Below are 16,502 nucleotides of genomic sequence, written 5' to 3'. Positions count from 1 at the left end.
ATGGCAGAGCAGAGTTCTGAAAGTCATGGAAATATCCATTATTTCTCCCCAATGCAGTAAAAACTGCAGTCAGCAGTGATCCATTGCATAACTATTAGTTCCGCGTTGTCATCCCTTAGAGATAGGAGAGAGTGCAGGGCCCTGGCAGGGCTACTATGGTTTGGTTAGGTTACCACGGTAACAGATGGGGAGCATTCAGCATAACACTGCCACTGTGTATTATACAGTTGTCAGTCACTGCAGCTTGGGATCACGATGTGTGTGCGTTTTTGTGCGTGTGCGTGTGTCTGCTTTCCAGTGTGGGACTACAGTACAGGGCGAGTTGGAGGACCGCTCATTTGTTCTGAAATCAAGCTCAAGGATTGGGTGGAGGGTGAGTGACACAGAAAGACAGGGAGGAGACCCCTGGGTCTCTTTATCCACACACACACTTATGAAAACAATGTCATATAGTTTACCGATCCATCCCACGTTATTTACACACACGCCCTAGTCAGTGTGAGAGATGGACAGCGTTTTAGGGGAAAAATCCCTCTTTCATATTTCAACTGCACCATGACCTTGTAAGGAAGTCATTCAGAACACAGCTCTTTCCTCTGTATAGTTTTCCATCATACAGTGCCTTCAGAAAGTATTCACACGCCTTCACTTACAAGGTGGGATTCAAATGTATTTATCATTGTTTGTCAACAATCTATGCAAAATACTCTAATGTCAAAGTGGAAATGTAATTACAAAGATATTCAAACCCCTGAGTGTTAGAATCGCCTTTCTGCATAAGTCTCTGAGAACTTTGTACACCTGGATTGTACAATATTTGCACATTATTCTTTTAAAAATGTGATTGTTGATAATTGCTAGACAGCCATTTTCAAGTCTTGCCATAGATTTAAGTCAAAACTGTAACTAGGCCACTCAGGAACATTCAATGTTGTCTTGGTAAGCAACTCCAGTGTATATTTGACCTTTTGTTTTATGTTATTGTCCTGCTAAAATGTAAATTTGTCTCCCAGTGTCTGTTGGAAAGCAGACTGAACCAGGTTTTCCTCAAGGATTTTGCCTGTGCTTGCGCTATTCCATTTATTTTTATCCTAGAAAACTCCCTAGTCCTTGCCAATGACAAGCATACCCATAACATGATGCAGCCACCACCATGCTTGAAAATATGAATAGTGGTACTCAGTGTTGTGTTGTGTTGTGTTGGATTTGCCCCAAACATAATGTCTTTGCCACATTATTACTTAAGTGCCTTTTTGCAAACAGAATGCATACAGAGAGGTAGTCTTTCAAAAATCATGTTAAACACTATTATTGCACACAGAGAGTCCGTGCAACTCATTATGTGACTTGTTATGCATATTTTTACTCCATAACTTATTTAGGATAGCCATAACAAAGGGGTTGAATACTTATTGACTGAAGACATTTCAGCTTTTCATTTTTAATTAATTTGTAAAAATGTCAAAAGAACTGTTGACATTATGGGCTATTGTGTGTAGGTCAGTGACACCGTCTATTTTATCCTTTTAAATCCAAATTCACACTGTAACACAACAAAATGTGGAATAAGTCAAAGGTGTGAATACTTTCTGAAGCGACTGTACATGGTCTATTCTGTGCTAATCGTTTTATCTAATCGAGTTTATTCTATCCTAGTTTGGACCTCAGAAATAGGACATGCTGTCTGTATTTTATCCACTCTGTGTTTCTTCTGTATTAACAGTACACTCTACTCTGTATATTTCTGTGTCCGTCTACTCTGCTGATGTCTATTGGTCTTTATTTCTGGGTTCGATCCCCGGGACCACCCATACGTAGAATGTATGCACACATGACTGTAAGTCGCTTTGGATAAAAGCGTCTGCTAAATGGCATATATTATTATTATTATTATTTCCTCCCCTGCTCTGTCCTCAAGGTGGCTACCACAGCACAGACACACCCAACCCACAAGGTGAGATCCTGATTGGCGGGCCCAACGTAACCATGGGTTACTACAAGAATGAGGCCAAGAACCAGGACTTCTTTGTGGACGACAACGGCCAGCGCTGGTTCTGTACGGGAGACATAGGAGAGGTCCATCCTGATGGATGCCTCAAGATCATTGGTGAGCAGCAGGGCTATAACACCTCTTACTGAATGTCCTCATTCTCGCTTTCTGCATAAAGAGACTTCTACTCTATTCCAAAGTCTTCCCCTTCACCATGGTTATGCACCCAAGTTCATATTTGCTAAGATAAACATTTACTTTTGGGCATGTCCATCAAAGGAGGCTGGTGGGAGGAGCTATAAGAGGATGGGCTCATTGTAATGGCTGGAATGGAATCAATGCAACGGAGTCAAACACGGTGTGTTTGATGTGTTTAGCACCATTCCATTGATTCCATTCCAGCCATTACAATGAGCCCATCCTCTTATAGCTCCTCCCACCAGTCTCCTGTGATGTCCATATACAGTGCCATGTAAAAAACCCTCCCTGGTACCACCTACGTCAGCACACCGCATCAACGTCATGCCAAAACCACTGAAACCCATCTAAATAACCTATGCCCCTACGTTCATCTATCAGTCTAGCAGGACAGCTCCCAAGAACAACTATTTCTCAATTCCACCTCACTTCTGAGAATTCCTCTTGAGTCGTGTTTACTTTGGACTGACAGAAATCCTAATGCTCTCTGTTGTCTATATCTGTCTGTAAAGAATTGCTGTGCAATGGAAAATGTGCTTTTATCCCCCAAAAACACACACATACAGTGTGACAGTGTATCCCTGTGTCTACAGATCGTAAGAAGGACCTGGTTAAGCTCCAGGCAGGAGAGTATGTGTCTCTGGGGAAGGTGGAGGCCATGCTGAAGAACTGCCCCCTTATAGACAACATCTGTGCCTACGCCAACAGGTGTGTGTGTGTGTATGAGTCAGTCTATGTAAAAAAAAAACAGAGACATGGTGTTGTCTTCTTAACCGTTATCTCTCTTCAGTGAAGAGATGTACGTGATTGGCTTTGTGGTGCCCAATCAGAAGCATCTGCTGTCTCTAGCGGAGCAGTATTGTATCCGGGGCTCGTGGGAGGAGCTGTGTAACAATGCTGCCATGGAGGGGGTGGTCCTGCAGGTCATCACTGAGGCTGCCCTATCAGGTGAGAGGTCAAAGGTCATCAGACCTTGGAGAGAGAGGAGAGGGTGGTTATGCAGTAGATGGAAGTGGTCGTAGTATATACACGTTAAAGTCCGTTTGAAGCTCTACTTTTGTCATCCATTCCTTTTGGTGATTTCTTCGGTTCCACCTCTGACTGGAGTTGTGATGCATTTCTTCTTCTTGTCTGCCTGTGCAGCCCAGCTGGAGCGGTTTGAGATCCCCCGTAAGATCCGTCTGAGCCCCGACCCCTGGACTCCCGAGACGGGCCTGGTGACCGACGCCTTCAAGCTCAAACGCCAGCAGCTGAAGAGTAAGTACCAGGACGACATCGAGAGAATGTACGGCGGGAAGTAGGACCAGACCAGAACCTCTCCATGCACAGATCCAGCATCTGCCTCAAGCCTCCAAGCTTTTAGCTCCATCCTCCTATCCCCACCAGACCCCCATCCCGGACGAGCCCCCAGAATCACTCAATTTACTTGAATCTACTTTGTTCTAATGAGACCAAAAAAGATAGAGTGAGAGAAATAGATAAACAGATTGAGAAAGATAGAGGGAGAGAAATAGATAAACAGATTGAGAAAGATAGAGGGAGAGAAATAGATAAACAGATTGAGAAAGATAGAGGGAGAGAAATAGATAAACAGATTGAGAAAGATAGAGGGAGAGAAATAGATAAACAGATTGAGAAAGGTAGAGGGAGAGAAATAGCGATATCAAAGAGAGGAGGCTGTGTTGCAATATTTCTACTGTTCCTTCATTCGATTAAATGGCTTTGCTTAAAAATGTGAATCAATAGACAATAAATAAAGCCTTGAAGACTGTTAGAGAGAAGGATTAGTTAGGAAAGAGTAAGTAAAGAGTGTTGTTGGAACACCCTAATATCTCCATGTTCATTCCACTTCTTGCCCATGTTCATTCCACTTCTTGCCCATGTTCATTCCACTTCTTGCCCATGTTCATTCCACTTCTTGCCCATGTTCATTCCACTTCTTGCCCATGTTCATTCCACTTCTTGCCCATGTTCATTCCACTTCTTGCCCATGTTCATTCCACTTCTTGCCCATGTTCATTCCACTTCTTGCCCATGTTCATTCCACTTCTTGCCCATGTTCATTCCACTTCTTGCCCATGTTCATTCCACTTCTTGCCCATGTTCATTCCACTTCTTGCCCTCTTTGGAGATGGTTTTCCTCCAGATGTGAGTTGTGAAACAGGACAGATAAGGTCATGTTGCCTGTTGATCTCTCTCTCTCTCTCTCTGTGCGTGCGTGCGTGCGACAAGGACAAGAACTGGAGGAGAAACAGCACATTTTCGGTTGCCTGTTGAGCTCATGTCTGGTCGTGGTCCCATGTGGCTCAGTTGGTACAGCATGGCATATGCCTGGATTGTGGGTTTGATTCCAACGGGGGACCAGTACCAATGAAATGTATGCACTAACTACTACTAAGTCGCTCTGGATAAAATCGTCTGCTAAATGACTAGTGAGTGTTGTTCACCGTTATTGAAGCACAAGCTCAGGTTGGTTGGAAAACGTTGTTTTAACACCAATGCCCTTCTGTCTGAGGGTGTCAGGAATGCTAAGCCATGAGAGCCTGCACAGTGTAAGTACCATTAACATTGCAATTAATAGCTGTTATTTAATTATTTGTTTTTCTCCTATAATTCTGTGATTCTGTCCACATTAGTCTAGAGTCCTCATTGGCTGATTCTCTCTACAAGTTACAAATCCAGGGCTCCTCGTTGGCTATTTCTCAGCCCTGTTCCTGAAGCCAGGTTTTTCAATTGCTTATTCTCTGGTTTATTTCAGAACCTAGTTCTGCCCAGAGACGAGCCTTATTTCCTGCAGGGCAGGAAGCAACTAGCTGTCGTCGTTTCTTTTTGTTGTGGTTGTTCTGTTTAGTTGATCCTGTTTCTCCTGCTTAGTGAGGCTTTAGCACTGTGATTTCTATTACATTCCCATCTGCCCATCTGATCCTACAGTCACAAAGTCAACAGAAAGTTCCGAGAGACTAAGACAATGACTTTATTGTGGCCATGGGGAAATGTGTGTTGTGGCTAGGGCAGGGAAATGTGTGTTGTGGCTAGGGCAGGGAAATGTGTGTTGTGGCTAGGGCAGGGAAATGTTGAGTCTCTGCACCTAGAAAAAAAAACTTTCAAGGTGAATATACACGACATGGACAAAAGTATGTGGACACCTGCTCGTCGAACATCTCTTTCCAAAATCATGGGCATTAATATGGAGTTGGTCCCCCCCTTTGCTGGAAGGCTTTCCACTAGATGTTGGAACATTAATGCTCGGACTTGCTTCCATTCAGCCACAAGAGCATTACTGAGGTCGGAACTGATGTTGGGCGATTAGGCCTAGCTCGTAGTCGGCATACACAATGGTGTTCAATGGGCTCTGTGCAGGCCAGTCAAGTTCTTCCACACCATTCTTGACAAACCATTTCTGTATGGACCTCGCAATGTCATGCTGAAACAGGAAAGGGCCTTCCCCAAACTGTTGCCACAAAATTGGAACCACAGAATTGTCTAGAATGTCATTGTATGCTGTAGTGTAAAGATTTCCCTTCACTGGAACTAAGGGGCCTAGCCTGAACCATGAAAAACAGCCCCAGACCATTATTCCTCCCTCCACCATTGGCAACTCTAGCAGGCCAGATATTTGACGAACTGACTTGTTGGAAAGGTGGCATACCTATCACGGTGCCACGTTGAAAATCACTGAGCTGGGCCATTCTACTTCCAATGTTTGTCTATGGAGATTGCATGGCTGTGTGCTCAATTTTATAATTGAATATATATATGTGGCTGAAATAGCCGAATCCACTAATTTGAAGGGGTGACAACATACTTTTGCCCATGTAGTGTATGTATTTCAGAACTATTCCCTTGCCATTTCTGTCATTAATACAATTGTTATTATTTATGATAATGCCAATTAATAATACTCTTGTCTTAATCATAATGTTTGTAAGAAATATGTAGATTGGTGAATACCATTTTCTTTCAGTGGTAGAAAACATATTTGTACTCTGTTATAGGTGTGCACTTACGTGAACCACACATTCACTAATGACAGAGCTGTCGTTCTAGAACCACTGCCATGCTTGGAGTAAAACAGTATGCCATATGATAATATAACATAATATAACATTTTGATCAAACTAAGGTGGGATTACTTGGTGGGATTACGACGGCAAGAAGAGATGCACACCAAACACTTCCGTACAACAGTTGAGAATTTAAAGATTTTAGTTAAGAGCACAGCTTCAGCATTTATTTGTGTATGTGTGTGTGTGCGCGTCCCAAAATGGTACAAACATTGCTCTGTAGAACATCATTCCACACATGACACCTGTTGCCTTTTCTTGTGATTTCAAGTGGATAACTACATATAGGAAATATTTTAATAACAATGCTGTACACAGTATTGAAATATATAGTTTCTTGACAGTATGTGTTACTGTAACCCAGAATAACAGGTGTTTCGGATGTTTTCCTGTATACTGTACACACAGTATATGAGGGGCAGTGATCACTGAAAAAGGAATATGTTAAATCTATATAATCTATAATCTATATAATATAGACCCGTTTTGGAAATCCTCTCCCTGTTTGTCTGGGGAATCTGCCTTGTAACATAAGTGCATCAATTGTATTTATAAGTAATTTGCCTTGGAATTGATTACATGAAGAAATAAATAAAGATTGTGTTTGGTCTATCAGAGCTGTCCTGCGTTATTTGAGTGCAAATTGAGAAATTAGGCTGTTCTCCATTATGTCCTCCATTACAATTAGACCCATAATAAAGCAGTGATTGGTGACACACATTAGGTGGTTATGATGATGATGACTGCGTGAGAAAGTTTTGTTTGAGCTGTAAGAACGAACTCTTTGAACTTAATTTATCCAATAAGCTCAAAAGGGACCAGGCTAATCAAATTAAACAATTGTGCCTACCATCGTCATTTGTCATTGCCTTGTAATTTGAGGCAAACATTTCCAAACCCTTCCCTTTAGCACTATCCAAGACAATTTGTTGCTTAATTAAGTTGTTAAATTCTGTTTAATTTTCTGTAATATGAACATTTAACATGTAGGTGAATGTGTAGTAATAGCCCACTAAGCACGAATCAACGTATTTTGTTTAGTAATTTAACAGAATTGGAACATAGGGTTTAAAAATCTGATAACCATAGTTTGTCACATTTTTGTCTGGGCAGAGGCCACTCTGAATTTGCGTCCACTCCGTAATTTGACATTGGGCCAAAATTTGCCTCTCGACTACAGTCCACTCACGTGATTGGTGACGTACCAAGGTCGCCATATAAATATTCCCACGCACTTGGATATCCTGTTACATTCGAAAGGCGCACACTCCCACGAGGACACGGATCACACTGCTGGGTTCACATGTTCCACCGTTCTGTTGCTCGGTAAGTTGGATAAGTAGTGTTAACGAAGTTATGTCTCATACAAGTTTCATTTGGCTATAATTTGTAAAAGTGTGGGTAAAGAAACAATATCATAAACTCTGTAATGTATCTATTTTTACAGGAAACTTTTCATTCCACCTCAAACTCCACTGAGGATGGAGAAGTCACACAACTTCACAACGCACCAAGTTCTTCCCCTGCAGAGGGCTAATGATGCTTCCCAAACCGACAAAAGCAATGGCAACGCATACGTGTACATTTTCATAGTAATCTCCTTCTATGGAGTTTTCCTCGTTGGTATAATGCTGGGCTATGTTCGCTCCAAAAGGCGGGAGAAGAGAAGGTCGAACGTTTTTACGCGCCTGGTGCACGAGGAGGAGCAGCGGGAATGGGGCGCGCTGAAAAAGAAGCACAGCATCACCATGACCTCATTCCAGGTATCGCTTCCCTTCTCCGCGGGGAGCCAGGATGTCAATGAAGGAAGGGTCCTGAGCTCCCCTCTGGCCTGCGCCCTGTTCTCCATTGAACAAACCAGTGTCAGTTCACTGTGCTCCTCCGCCGACACGCGCTTTGCCATCGAGGAGGAGTCGGACAGCGGGACCGCGGAGGGACCGGACGAGACCCTGAAGGGCGGTTCTACTGACAACAGCGACGACTCCGCAGAGATACAGATACTCGGAGAGGAACTGTGACGTCCAGAACAGATGATGAGAGGGGAAATAAACGCAAAAAACTGTAGACTTTCCATCCCTCTCCGTCATATAGGAAATACGTGGAGAAGTTAAAAGACTGATAAAGTTTAGCTTGACATATGGAACAATTGCTCTCTAACCATCCGGTTCTGAGTATTGAAACGTACCTGGAACCCACTTGAAATATATTTTCTGTAACGAAATCCTCTTAAGATGTAGCCTAATGCTTTCACTGTGCAGTGTTCCTAATGTCTCTGTAGGTTTACTTGGGGTTGTTGTGTAAATTGAAGAGAAGAAAAAAAACAGTTGAAAAATAATGATCTGTTTAAGAGATATGGTTCTTCTTTACTCTTCTTGGGAAATACATGTTTTTATTTTGAAAAAAACTTTGTTGCAATATCTAGTTTTCTCCAAAAGGTGGCAGTGCTGCAGTAGTTTTAACCCACCTGTAGCTGGGGAACACCAGTCATTTCAGTAGAATCAACACATAGGGTTTACTGTCCTTGCATTGTCTTATTTGTTCTGAAGTGTTGACATACTAATTTATAAAATAAGAAGCTATTTTTTTCAGGCAGTTAGCTGATTATTTATTTTGAATTATTTACAATTACATAATTTAGCACAATTAGCAGACACTCTTATCCAGAGCCACTTAAAGGAGAAAACAGGGTTAAGTACCTTGCTCAAGGGCACATTGCCAGATCTTTCACCTAGTTGGCTCGGAGATTCGAACCAGCACCCTATATCTAAAAAGTCATCATACGGTATGATTAGGCCAAACCATCTTACCCACTGGAGATCTTCCCATGTGATAGGAGTCCTGGGAAACGAGCATGAAGAATGCTGGGATTTCTCCCAATCGCTATGACGACAACGCTACTACAGCCCATCCCCCTCCAGGCTCCCACCCACACACCATACCATATCAGCCCTGCTGCAGGCCATAATGCTCACAACTCACTCCATTGACAACATGCCAAACCAAAGTGAGGTAGAACAATAGTGTGAAAGAGAAGGAATGTATTTTATGATGCTAATTAGAATGTAATGAACAATAAACAAAATTAACAGTAAACATTACACAAGTTCCAAAATAAAAAGAGAACGTGTCTCCTTCCTGCGCGGTATGACGGCTGCGTGGTCCCATGGTGTTTATACTTGCGTACTATTGTTTGTACAGATGAACGTGGTACCTTCAGGTGTTTGGAAATTGCTCCCAAGGATGAACCAGACTTGTGGAAGTCTGACATTTCTTTTCTGAGTTCTTGGCCGATTTCTTTTGATTTTCTCATGATGTCAAGTAAAGAGGCACTGAAAGTAGGTCTTGAAATACATCCACAGGTACACCGCCAATTGATTCAAATGATGTCAATTAGCCTATCAAAAGATTCTGAAGCCATGACACATGGGGTACCGGTACCGAGTCAGTGTGCGGGGGTACAGGCTATGCTCTCTGAGTCTCTACATGGTCAAAGATTTCCTTAATTTTGGGTCAGTCACAGTGGTCAGGTATTCTGCTACTGTGCACTCTCTGTTAAAGGCCAAATAGCATTCTAGTTTGCTCTGGGGTTGTTTTTTAATTCTTTCCAATAGGTCAAATAATTATCTCTTTGTCTTCTCATGATTTGCTTGGGTCTAATTGTGTTGCTGTCCTGGGGCTCTGTGGGGTCTGTTTGTGTTTGTGAACAGAGCCCCAGGACCAGCTTGCTTAGGTGGTTCTTCTCCAGGTTCATCTCTCTGTAGGTGATAGATTTGTTATGGAAGGTTTGGAAATCGCTTCCTTTTAGGTGGTTGTAGAATTTAACGGCTCTTTTCTGGATTTTGGTCATTCGTGGGTATAATTCGTGGGTACCTAATTCTGCTCTACTTGCATTATTTGGTGTTATACATTGTACACGGGATATTTTAGCAGAATTCTGCATGCACAATCTCAATTTGGTGTTTGTCCCATTTTGTGAATTCTTGGTTGGTGTGCGGACTCCAGACCTCACAACCATAAAGGGCAATTGGTTCTATAACTGATTCCAGCATTTTTAGCCAGATCCTAATTGGGATGTAGAATTTCATGTTCCTTTTGATGGCATAGAAGGTGCTTCTTACTGTACCTTGTCTCTCAGATCGTTCACAGCTTTGTGGAAGTAACCTGTGGTGCTGATGTTTAGGCCAAGGTATGTATATATTTTTGTGTGTTCTAGGGCAACGGTGTCTAGATGGAATTTGTATTTGTGGTCCTGAGAACTGGACCTTTTTTGTAACACCATTATTTTGGTCTTACTGAGATTTACTGTCAGGGCCCAGGTCTGACAGAATCTGTGCAGAAGATCTAGGTGCTGCTCTCCTTGGTTGGGGACAGAAGCACCATATCATCAGCAAACAGGAAACATTTGACTTCAGATTCTAATAGGGTGAGGCCGAGTGTTGCAGACTGTTCTAGTGCCCTCGCCAATTTGATGATATATATACACTACCGTTCAAATGTTTGGGGTCTCTTAGAAATGTCCTTGTTTTTGAAAGAAAAGCACATTTCTTGTCCATTAAAATAACATCAAATTGATCAGAAATACAGTGTCGACATTGTTAAAACCTGTTGTGACTGGCGGGCAGTATTTTCATTTTTGGAAAAATAACGTTCCCATAGTAAATGGGATATATTGTCAGGACAAGATGCTAGAAAATGCATATAATTGACAACTTAGGATAGAAACCACTCTAAAGTTTCCAAAACTGTAAAAATATTGTCTGTGAGTATAACAGAACTCATAATGCAGGCGAAAGCCTGAGAAAAATCCAATCCGGAAGTGCCTCATGTTTTGAAAGCGCTGCATTCCAATGCGTCCTTATTGAGCAGTGAATGGACTATCAACCAGATTACTTTTTCTACGTATTCCCCAAGGTGTCTACAGCATTGTGACGTAGTTTTACGCATTTATGTTGAAGAATACCCGTAAGCGGCTACATTGTGTAAGTGGTCACCTGATGGCTCTCAGAGTGATTCTTGCGTAAAATACAGAGGTAGCCATTTTTCCAATCGGTCCTACTTAAAAACCAATTGTCTCCGTGGATATATTATCAAATAGATATTTGAAAAACACCTTGAAGATTGATTATAAACAACATTTGCCATGTTTCTGTCGATATTATGGAGATAATTTGCAATATTTTGGGGGTTTTCATGACCGTAATTTCCGGGTCGATTTCTCAGCCAAACGTGAAGAACAAACAGAGCTATTTCGCCTACAAAATTAATATTTTTGGAAAAAATGAACATTGGCTATCTACCTGGGAGTCTCGTGAGTGAAAACATCCGAAGCTCATCAAAGGTAAACGATTTAATTTGATTGCTTGTCTGATTTCCGTGACCAAGTTACCTGCTGCTAGCTGGACAAAATGCTATGCTAGGCTATCGATAAACTTACACAAATACTTGTCTAGCTTTGGCTGTAAAGCATATTTTGAAAATCTGAGATGACAGGGTGATTAACAAAAGGCTAAGCTGTGTCTCAATATATTTCACTTGTGATTTTCATGAATAGGAATATTTTCTAGTAATATTTATGTCCGTTGCGTTATGCTAATTAGTGTCAGTCGATGATTACGCTCCCGGACCCGGGATGGGGAGTCACTAGAGGTTTTAATGTTGAAAATGACTAGCTGGAAACAGCAGATTCTTTATGGAATATCTACATAGTTGCACAGAGGCCCATTATTAGCAACCATCACTCCTGTGTTCCAATGGCACGTTGTGTTAGCTAATCCAAGTTTATAATTTTAATAGGCTAATTGTTCATTAGAAAACCCTTTTGCAATTATGTTAGTACAGCTGGAAACTGTTGTGCTGATTAAAGGAGCAATACAACTGGCCTTCTTTAGACTAGTTGAGTATCTGGAGCATCAGCATTTGTGGGTTCGGTTACAGGCTCAAAATGGACAGAAACAAAGCACTTTCTTCTGAAACTCTTCAGTCTATTCTTGTTCTGAGAAATGAAGGCTATTCCATGCGAGAAATTGCAAAGAAACTGAAGATCTCGTACAACGCTATGTACTACTCCCTTCACAGAACTGTGTAAACTGGCCCTAACCAGAATAGAAAGATGAGTGGGAGGCCCTGGTGCACAACTAAGCAAGAGGACAAGTACATTAGAATGTCTAGTTTGAGAAACAGACGTCTCACAAGTCCTCAACTGGCTGCTTCATTAAATACTATCCATAAAACACCAGTCTCAACATCAACAGTGAAGAAGCGACTCCGGGATGCTGGCCTTCTAGGCCAAGTTGTTAAGAAAAAGCCATATCCCAGACTGGCCAATAAAAAATAAAAGATTAAGATGGGCAAAATAACACAGACACTGGACAGAGGAACTCAGCCTAGAAGGCCAGCATCCCGGAGTCGCCTCTTCACTGTTAACGTTGAGACTGGTGTTGTTCGGATACTATTTGATGAAGCTGCCAGTTGAAGACTTGTGAGGCGTCTGTGTGTCGCAAACTAGACACTTTAATGTACTTGTCCTCTTGCTCAGTTGTGCACCGGGGCCTCCCACTGAATACAACGTTACAGTGAAATGCTTACTTACGAGCCCCTAACCAACAGTGCAGTTTCAAAAATACGGATAAGAATAAGAGATGAAAGTAACAAGCAATTAAAGAGCAGCCATAAAAATATATATATATATATAAAGGGGGGTGCCAGTACGGAGTCAATGTGCGGGGGCACCGGTTATTTGAGGTAGTATGTACATGTAGGTAGAGTTAATTAAAGTTACTATGCATAGATGACAACAGAGAATGGCAATGGTATGGAGAAGGGACGACTGGGAAGGCGGTGCAAATAGTCTGGGTAGCCCTTTGACTAGATGTTCAGGAGTCTTATGGCTTGGGGGTAGAAGCTGTTTAGAAGCCTCTTGGACCTAGACTTGGCACTCCGGTACTGCTTGCCGTGTGGTAGCAGAGAGAACCTTCTATGACTAGGGTGGCTGTAGCCTTTGACAATTTTTAGGTCCTTCCTCTGACACCACCTGGTATAGAGGTCCTGGATGGGAGGAAGCTTGGCCCCAGTGATATACTGGGCCGTTCGCACTACCCTCTGTAATGCCTTGCAGTCAGGGCCAAGCAGTTACCATACAAGACAGTGATGCAACCAGTCAGGATGCTCTCGATGGAGCAGCTGTAGAACCTTTTTAGGATCTGGAGGACCCATGCCAAATCTTTTCAGTCTCCTGAGGGGGAATAGGTTTTGTCATGCCCACTTTACTACTGTCATGGTGTGCTTGGACCATGTTAGTTTGTTGGTGATGTGGACACCAAGGAGCCTGAAGCTCTCAACCTGCTCCACTGCAGCCCCGTCAATGGGAATGGGGGCGTGCTCGGTCCTCTTTTTCCTGTTGTCCACAATCATCTCCTTTGTCATGGTCACGTTGAGGGAGAGGTTGTTTTCCTGGCACCACGGTATGCAATTTGGAGTGGGTCTAGGCTTTCTGGGGTGATTGTGTTGATGTGAGCCATGACCAGCCTTTCAAAGCACTTCATGGCTACAGACGTGAGTGCTTTGGGTCGGTAGTCAATTAGGCAGGTTACCTTAGTGTTCTTGGGCACAGGCACTATGGTAGTCTGCTTAAAACATGTTTGGTATTACAGACTCGGACAGGGAGAGGTTGAAAATGTTAGTGAAGACACTTGCTAGTTGGTCAGCGCATGCTCGCAGTACTCGTCCTGGTAATCCATCTGGCCCTGTGGCCTTGTGAATGTTGTGATCAGTCTTCCGGTACAGCTGGTGCTCTCATGCATGTTTCAGTGTTATTTGCCTCGAAGCGAGCATAGAAATAGTTTATGTAATGGATGTGAAACGGCTAGCTTAGTTAGCGGTGTGCGCTAAGTAGCGTTTCAATCGGTTACGTCACTTGCTCTGAGACCTTGAAGTAGTAGTTCCCCTTGCTCTGCAAGAGCCGCGGCTTTTGTGGAGCGATGGGTAACGATGCTTCGAGGGTGACTGTTGTCGTTGTGCGCAGAAGGTCCCTGGTTCGCGCCCGGGTATGGGCGAGGGGACGGTTTAAAATTATACTGTTACATTTAGCTCGTCCGGTAGGCTCGTGTCACTGGGCAGCTCTCGGCTGTGCTTCCCTTTGTAGTTTGTAATGGTTTGCAGGCCCTGCCACATCCGACATATAGAAAGTATATGTTATATATGTTGCCTCTCTCTCTCTATCTCTCCCTCTCTCTGCCCCCCTTCTCTCTCTCCCCCCTCTCTCCATTTCCCCCTTCTCTCTCTCTCTTTATCTCACCCCCTCTCCATCCCCCCTCTCTCTCTCTCCCTCTCCTCTCCCCATCTTTCTCCATTTTCCCCCTCTCACTCTCTTTCTCTTTCTTTCTCCCCTCTTACTCCCCTCCCTCTCTCTCTCTCAGGTTAAGTTGACATATATACAATCACAAAAACTAGTTGAGGCGTACTAAATCCTATTTCCTGAGCATCTTAAACATAACTGAATTATGAATGTGGAATAGTTACATTTCGGGTAAAATTCATACATTATACACAAGGAAGTTGAGGCAGGGTTAATGCTGTTGTCTACCTAATGCTATTCCACAAATTAACCATTCCTAATTATTGATAGTGTAGACACATCAGTGTGCAGCATAAAGTAGAACTACAGCTGCAGGAATGTTTGGGCTCATGTCTTTTTAATAAGGGACAAGAAGAGAGATAGGGTCAGTGAAAGAACGAGCCGGACATGAGGTGGAACTAGAAGCTGTAGTGGTGAAATTAAAAGTGAGAGCCACTGAGAAAAAGATAGAAAGATACAAAAAAATAAAGAGAAAGAGGAAGAGAGAGAGGGAGAGAGAAATAGTGACACACACACACACAGAGCGAGCAAGAGAGCGAGAGAGACCATGCGTAGCAGCATGATACAACAGGATGTGTCTAAATAGCCTCCTCCACCACTGGGAGCTGAGGATTTTGAGTCCTACCTACGTCCTCCTGCGCCCTGCGCTCTGCCCACATTTGCAGAATGAATTAAGTTTTAAATGAGTCATTCTGACCTAGCATTGTCGATCCTTCCACTCCTTCTTTCAGTTCAATTCAAATAACTTTATTGGCATGGGAAACAAATGTTTACATTGCCAAAGCATATATTTACATTGCCAAATATAATAAACAAAAGTAAAAAATGTTCAGTAAACATTATACTCACAAGATTCAAAGGAATATACATTTCAAATGTCATATTATGTCTATATTGTCACATTCTGACCATAGTTCTGTTATTTTATTCTTTGTTTTAGTCTGGTCAGGGCGTGAGTTGGGGTGGGCAGTCTGTTTGTTTTTCTATGTTGGTTTTTGTGTTCGGCCTAGTATGGTTCTCAATCAGAGGCAGATGTCCTTAGTTGTCTCTGATTGAGAACCATACTTAGGTAGCCTGGGTTTCACTTTTGGTTTGTGGGTGTTTGTTTTCCGTGTGAGTGTTTGGTCCACACGGTACTGTACTGTTTCGGTAGGTCGTTCGTTCGTTCACTTTATTGTTTTGTATTTCAGTGTTCAGTTAGTTTCATTAAATATTACATCATGAACACTTACCACGCTGCGCTTTGGTCCGATCCTTCTTGCACCTCTGAATGCCGTTACATATATACAGTGTTGTAATGATGTGCAAATAGTTAAAGAACAAAAGGGAAAATGAATAAACATAAATATGGGTTGTATTTACAATGGTATTTGTTCTTCACTGGTTGCCCTTTTCTTGTGGCAACAGGTCACAAATGTTGCTGCTGTGATGACACACTGTGGAATTTCACCCAATAGATATGGGAGTTGATTTGTTTTTGAATTCTTTGTGGATCTGTGTAATCCGAGGGAAATATGTGTCTCTAATATGGTCATACATTTGGCAGGAGGTTAGGAAGTGCAGCTCAATTTCCACCTTATTTTGTGGGCAGTGAGCACATAGCCTGCTTTCTAGAGAGCCATGTCTGCCTATGGCGGCCTCACTCAATAGCAAGGCTATGCTCACTGAGTCTGTACATAGTCAAAGCTTTCTACCACTGTGTACTCTCTGTTAAGGGGCAAATAGCATTCCAGTTTGCTTAGTTTTTTGGCAAATTCTATCCAATGGGTCAAGTTATTATCTCTTTGTCCTCTCATGACTTGGTTGGGTCTAATTGTGTTTCTGGGGCTCCGTGGGGCCTGTTTGTGTTTGTGAACATAGAACCAGCTTGCTTAGGGGACTCTTCTCCAGGTTCATC

General features: G+C 42.5%; 1 protein-coding gene and 1 pseudogene across 1 annotated transcript; both read left to right on the top strand.

Moving 5' to 3' along the window:
* LOC118396883 (fatty acid CoA ligase Acsl3-like) overlaps window positions 1-6,864 on the top strand; it is a 46,210-nt pseudogene extending 39,346 nt beyond the window's left edge.
* Window positions 6,865-7,502: 638 nt separating this feature from the next.
* Window positions 7,503-9,627, top strand: LOC118397562 (potassium voltage-gated channel subfamily E member 4-like). Its single transcript, XM_035792461.2, has 2 exons — window positions 7,503-7,578; window positions 7,700-9,627. Exons 1-2 carry the CDS (start codon window positions 7,556-7,558, stop codon window positions 8,268-8,270), a joined length of 594 nt encoding a protein of 197 aa, XP_035648354.1. The 5' UTR covers window positions 7,503-7,555; the 3' UTR covers window positions 8,271-9,627.
* Window positions 9,628-16,502: the final 6,875 nt, after the last annotated feature.

This window comes from Oncorhynchus keta, chromosome 18, assembly GCF_023373465.1.
Source record: "Oncorhynchus keta strain PuntledgeMale-10-30-2019 chromosome 18, Oket_V2, whole genome shotgun sequence".
In the NCBI taxonomy this organism is placed as follows: Eukaryota; Metazoa; Chordata; class Actinopteri; order Salmoniformes; family Salmonidae; genus Oncorhynchus; species Oncorhynchus keta.
Note: the sequence above shows the minus strand (reverse complement) of the source record. Positions and strands in the feature narration are given on the sequence as shown.